Consider the following 6,304-nt stretch of genomic DNA (forward strand, 5'->3'; position numbering starts at 1 on the left):
ATTAATGAGATTTCATTGATATGCCTTTTAACCCCCTTTTATGCCACTCTGCCTCCAGAAATGTCTTATACCCCCTTGTATGCCGCTCTGTCCCATGATATGCCTTTTAACCCCCTATATGCCAAATTATTCACATTAGCATGGCTGGTATTTATTTGAAAGAAAGTTGGAAACCCTTTTCCCGGACGTAAACTCGTATTCGGCTGGTCAGTAAGAGTAAAAAATTAAAGAAACCGATGCGGTACTCCTCAGAAATGGTTAAAATCGTAAAAAACAAGAAGTTAGCTATCATGGGACCCTCCATCACTGGGACCACTGGAGAGGCCTGACTGCCAGCCTCCTCCCTATTGACGATGGGCCCTGGGTTTGTAGAGACTTCTGTGGCTACCCCCAGCAGTATCATCTCATCACTGGCTGAGGGGATTATCTCCAGCAGACAGCCAGGATCTGCCACCAGGGAGAGACCGCCATTGTTTCAGTTTAATGTTGTATAAATCAGTCTCCCCCCCTATTGTATTGTTAATCCCGTTACTGCCCCTGTTGTCTCTGGGAGGCAGATTAAGGGGGGCGGTTTGTACCCCAATATCTTGTTTTATGTAAATGTGTGTTTAGCTGGATATATCCAGCTCTGTGTGAGAAATAAATCAGTCTTCGTTTGGTTTCCCAGACTAAGGGAGCACAAGTCAGCGGAGGTAGTCGCTCGGACTAGCCAGCTCCGTGACATTAGCCTTTAGTAAATACAAAAATACCCAAAGTGAGGAAGCAAAGAAAGTTATAAGATCTGCCAAATCACACGCAGAAGAGCGAATCTCCCCGTCAGACAAAAGGGAGACATAGAAATGAGAAATTTGAAATCTGTGAGTTTATCGAGGCGGAGGTTCTAAGGTAAAGAGAAATAAGTCGATGGGGCTGATGGGATTCACCCCAAGTTATTAAAAGAGCTCGGGGGGTACTAGCTGAACCGTTAGCGGATTTATTAAACGAATCATTGGTAACGGGAGCCGTCCCTGGGGATTGGAAAGTAGCGAATGTACTGCCCATTCACAAAAAAAGCCAGCAGGGAGGAGACGGCGACTGCAGGCCGGTGAGTCTCACATCTGTGGGGGAATTAATGGAAATTATGCTAAAGGACAGGATTGTTGAACGTCTGAAGTCACACGGGTTTCAAGATCAAAAACAACATGGGTTCAGCTCAGGAGGATCCGCCAAACGAATCTTATTGATTTATGTGATTGGGTGAGTGAAGTCATTGCTCGCGGTGCTGCGGGGGACGTGGCGGATCTGGATTTCAGTCAGGCCTTTGACGTCGTCCCACATCGAAGAAATAAACTGCAATCTCTGGGTTTAGATCCCAATGTTGTTGAACAGAGGGTTACAGCGAATGGCGTATATTCAGAGCAGGGTCTGGTTACCTGTGGGGTGCCTCGGCGGTCTCTACTCGGACCCATTCTCTTTAATATTTTTATTGGTGATATCGCAGATGGTTTTGACGGAAACGGATGTCTATTTGCTGACAGGGTTGATGTTCCTGGAGGGAGAAGCCAAATGGCAAATGATTTCAGCAAACTGGAAAAACGGTCAGAGCTGCGGCAGCCACCGTTTAATGCGGATAAATGCAAAGTAATGCATCTGGGGCAGAAACCCCCAGCGGCGGAGTATAGAATATCTGACACGGTCCTAACCTCCACGTGCGAGGAGAGGGGTTTAGGGGTCATTATTTCTGAGGATTTAAAGGCAGGCAGACAACGCAGTAGAGCAGCAGGTAATGCAAGCAGAATGCTTGGTTGTATAGGGAGAGGTACTAGCAGTAGGAAGAGGGAATCGCTCGTGTCATTGTACAGAGGACCTCTGAGACCTCACTTGGAGTATTGTGTACAGAACTGGAGACCGGAACTCCAGAAGGATATAGAAATGTTGGAGAAAGTGCAGAGAAGGGCTACTAAAATGGTTTATGGATTACAAAATAAACCTTACCAGGACAGGTTAAAGGATCTTAACCTATATATATATATATATATACTGTGCTATATACATATATACTGTACTATATCCACTGTGCTCTCTTTCTCTCTCTCTCTATATATATACTGTGCTATATACATATATATTGTACTATATTCACTGTGCTCTATACATATATATATATATATACACTGTGCTATATACACTGTGTCATATACATATATACTGTACTATATCCACTGTGCTCTATACATATATATATACTGTGCTATATACACTGTGTCATATACATATATACTGTACTATATCCACTGTGCTCTCTCTCTCTCTCTATATATATACATATACTGTGCTATATATATATATACTGTATATACAGCCTGGGAGAAAGATGAGACAGACGGGGGATAAGATAGAAACATTTAAATACTTAAAGGGAATCAACAAGATAAAGAAAGAGAGTTTATTTAAAAGGAGAAATAAAACCACAACATAAGCTAGAGGGGCAAAGGTTTAAAGGTAACATCAGGAAATGGTAGTGGACGCATGGAATAGCCTTCCAGCAGAAGTGGTAGATGTTAATACAGTAAAGATATTTAAGCATGTGATAGGCATACCTGGGAACTTCTCGGCTCCGGCTACCCAGAAAAAATGGGCGGGGCGGGGAGTGTCAAGACCCCGCCCCCGCAACTGGGAGGATTCAGGTCTTGAACCGGAGGAGCATCGCTCACCTGGCAATCCACGGGTCAAACCCGGAGAGTTCACAGGCATGGGATAGGCATAAGGCCGAGCTAGATTTAGGATAAGGGCTGGTACTAAAGGACTCAGACTGGATGGGCCTGATGGTTCTTATCTGTCGTCACTTTCTATGGGGGGGGGGGTAGTATCCGCAGCGACCGGGGGAGGGGTGCAGAAAGAAACGTATCTTCATGACTCCATAAGTCGCTACTTACATTGCTTCCGCTGAATTTCCTTCGATGTTTACTAAAAGCCCCCACTAAGCAGGCCCTCGCCCCACTAAGCAGATCGTCCACTATCTCTTGTGTAATATCCCCAGCCCACTCTTAGAGCGTAAGCTCCTGTGAACAGGGTCCACCTCCCTTTTTCTTTCTGTCCGGCTTACGTCCTGTTAATCATTTGTACTGCCCTGGGGAATATGATGGTGCTTGTACCTACCCCGGGGCGGTGTAAAATCCCAGCCCCCCCCCCCCCCGCTGTCCACCTCGCCTTCCACCTGTTGATAAATAGACGGTGCGGTGCGGCCGAGGACTCCCGGGCCGCGGAAAGACATGGATACGAACCCTTTTGGAACATTTTAATCGTTGTGTAAGTGCTTTTGCCCCTCGGAGACAGGACCGTAACAGGCGTTCCAGACGTGGCGGGGAATACCCGGCGAGATTCAAATGAATCTGAACCAAAACGCTACACATAATGAGACAGCGTACACTAGACACGGCGGCGCATGACTGGAGATGCATGCAATCGGGACTACGCAGCCAAGTACACCACAGGTGAGTCTCTACGGACAACGGCAAACCTCGCGCATGTGTATAAATAGGGGGAGGGGGCAATGGCCGTACTGGCCACGAGGCGGCATGACCGGAATCCTTAGCAAACTACAAGGGATAGAACGGCAGTCACTGGGTTCTCCTACAGTCCTCCATTAGCACCGAGAAGTCAACGGGCTGCGCAGGAGGAGCATTGAGCCCCCGGCAGGGGCAGCTTCCTACGTGCCCACTATCTTTGGAAAGGGAGATTCGCGGGGGGGCCGTCGCTCCCTCTGGCCCCGCGCACGCTGCTCACATCATGGCACGCAGGGCCAAGTGACTGTCTGGGGTGTGGGTCCGCTGGTGGATAAGCAGGTGGGAGCTCTGGCGGAAGCTCTTGCCGCATTCGGCGCATGTATACGGCCTCTCCCCCGTATGCACCCTTTGGTGCGTCACCAGCGAGGAGTTGCGGCTGAAGCACTTTCCGCATTCGTTGCAGACGAAGGGCTTCTCGCCGGTGTGGATGCGCTGGTGGATGACCAGGTACGAGCTCTGGCTGAAGCTCTTGCCGCACTCCTTGCAGGTGTAGCGCTTCTCTCCGCGGTGGACGCGGTGGTGCCGGTTGTAGTCAGAGCTGTGGATGAATCCCTTGCCGCACTCGAGGCAGATGTAGGGCTTCTCGCCGGTGTGCGTGCGCTGATGCGTCACCAGCGTGGAGTTGCAGCTGAAGCTTTTGCCGCAGCGCAGGCAGGTGTAGGGTTTCTCGCCGGTGTGGATGCGCTGGTGCGTCACCAGCTGAGAGCTCCTCCGGAAGCACTTCCCGCACTCGGTGCAGTTAAAGGGCTTCTCGCCCGTGTGCGTCCGTTTGTGCCGTAAATACGCCGACTTGTAGCGGCTCGTTTTGCCGCACTCGACACAGATGTACTTCTTGTCCTTTGCGTCCGTGTCCTGCAGGATTTTTATGGCTTTGAACGCCTTTAACCTTTGGTCAGAGGAGTGAGCGCGGGCCGAGGCCAGACCTTCCGCTTGCTCGTCAAAGTTCATGTCTTCGCCGGTGAACGTCTGAAATCCCCCATCATCCTCCACTCCCGCGTCCTGCCGGGTGGACTCTCTTTCGCTCGCCAGGTTCTGGAGGTGCGCGATGATGCTGGCCAGCTTGCTGGCGCTCTTGCCGCTGGGTCCGGGTTTCACGGGGGAACCGCTGGACGGGCTGCGTTTCTTATCCGCCTCGAACAAACTTTCTTCGCTTTCCTCACCCGGAGCCGCGTCAGAGACGTCTTCGTGACAGTCTAAGAGCATCCCGCACTGCTCTATAAACATGGCGCTATCTTCATCTCCATTAATGGGGCCAAATCCCTCTGCAAGACAACAAAGAATTACGTAGGAAGAGACCGCGGAAATGCGATTGGTCGCACGAGTTACGGTCGCATCGCAGGACTGCCGGTCAGGGAAGGTCACCTCAGACGAGAGAGCCGAGACTAGGGTGTCCTCCGCTGCTTTTCCCCCAACGCCCATCTCTGCACATCGGTCTCACTTGGGCTTTAATCAACACGTTGGGGTCTCGGCGCCATTTTACCTGCGTACGGCCTCTCCTCTTCCTCATTGTCGGAACCGTGAGGAACCCAAACGAAGGTCCGCTCCCTCTGCTCGCTCATCGCACCGGCCCCTGCAGGAAACAGAGCGTGAGTATTCTATATATTCCACCGAAACGTAACAGACGGCCGTATAATCACCTGCAAGCGGAGAGCTGGACCCGGTGACGGGGGGGGGAGCAGAGAGCTGGACCCGGTGAGGGGGGAGCGGAGAGCTGGACCCGGGGGGAGGGGCACGGAGCTGCTCAGGTGACAGCCGGTCAGGAGGAGCAGAAGACTCGCATCCCTGTCTGGAGACACGATAATTATTTCATTAGAGTTTTTAGAGTCCGCATTCAGTCGCTTCCTCTGAACTTTCTCCAGAATCTCAATATCCTTCTGCAGATGGGGTTTCCAGCACTGTCTCCACTACTCTAGATGACGTCTGTCCACAGATCTGTTAAAGAGGCAAACCCTCCTCCCTCTTCTGCCACTAATGCCCCTCACTGTACATCCAGCGCCCTGCTCGCTTCCAGATGCTTCATTCCATTGTCTGCTTACCTTTAAATCCCAAGGTTTACAACATTAAACTGCAGCCACCGCGCTCTCCCCCATTCCTCGAACATTAAACTGCACCCGCCGCGCTCTCCCCCATTCCTCGAACATTAAACCGCATCCGCCGCGCTCTCCCCCATTCCTCTAACATTAAACCGCAGCCACCGCGCTCTCCCCCATTCCTCTAACATTAAACTGCAGCCGCCGCGCTCTCCCCCACTCTACTAACATTAAACTGCAGCCGCCGCACTCTCCCCCATTCTTCCAACATTAAACTGCAGCCGCAGCGCTCTCCCCATTCTTCTAACATTAAACTGCAGCTGCCGCGCTCTCCCCCATTCTTCTAACATTAAACTGCAACCGTCGCGCTCTACCCCATTCCTCTAACATTAAACTGCAGCCGCCGCGCTCTACCCCATTCTTCTAACATTAAACTGCTGCCGCCGCGCTCTCCCCCATTCCTCTAACATTAAACTGCAGCCGCCGCGCTCTCCCCCATTCCTCTAACATTAAACTGCAGCAGCCGGGCTCTCCCCTATTCCTCTAACATTAAACTGCACCCGCCGCGCTCTCCCCCATTCTTCTAACATTAAACTGCAGCCGCCGGGCTCTCCCCTATTCCTCTAACATTAAACTGCACCTGCCGCGCTCTCCCCCATTCTTCTAACATTAAACTGCAGCCGCCGCGCTCTCCCCCATTCCACTAACATTAAACTGGAGCCTTCGCGC

General features: G+C 51.2%; 1 protein-coding gene across 1 annotated transcript; it reads right to left on the minus strand.

Annotated features, from left to right (window-relative positions):
* Positions 1 to 3,265: 3,265 nt before the first annotated feature.
* On the minus strand, positions 3,266 to 5,182 carry LOC128496439 (zinc finger protein 239-like). Its single transcript, XM_053466071.1, has 2 exons — positions 5,026 to 5,182; positions 3,266 to 4,807 (listed from the first exon to the last, which is right to left on the minus strand). The coding sequence occupies exons 1-2, from the start codon at positions 5,102 to 5,104 to the stop codon at positions 3,762 to 3,764; spliced, it is 1,125 nt and encodes a 374-aa protein (XP_053322046.1). The 5' UTR covers positions 5,105 to 5,182; the 3' UTR covers positions 3,266 to 3,761.
* Positions 5,183 to 6,304: the final 1,122 nt, after the last annotated feature.

This window comes from Spea bombifrons, chromosome 5 (assembly GCF_027358695.1).
Source record: "Spea bombifrons isolate aSpeBom1 chromosome 5, aSpeBom1.2.pri, whole genome shotgun sequence".
Classification (NCBI taxonomy): domain Eukaryota; kingdom Metazoa; phylum Chordata; class Amphibia; order Anura; family Pelobatidae; genus Spea; species Spea bombifrons.

What these genes read in the sequence shown, in the direction of transcription:
- LOC128496439 (XM_053466071.1), bottom strand. Translation starts at nt 5,104, where the DNA reads ATGAGCGAGCAGAGGGAGCGGACCTTCGTTTGGGTTCCTCACGGTTCC. An exon ending in AGAGGAGAGGCCGTACGCAG is followed by an intron (nt 4,808 to 5,025) that starts GTAAAATGGCGC and finishes GTTGTCTTGCAG; the next exon opens with AGGGATTTGGCCCCATTAAT.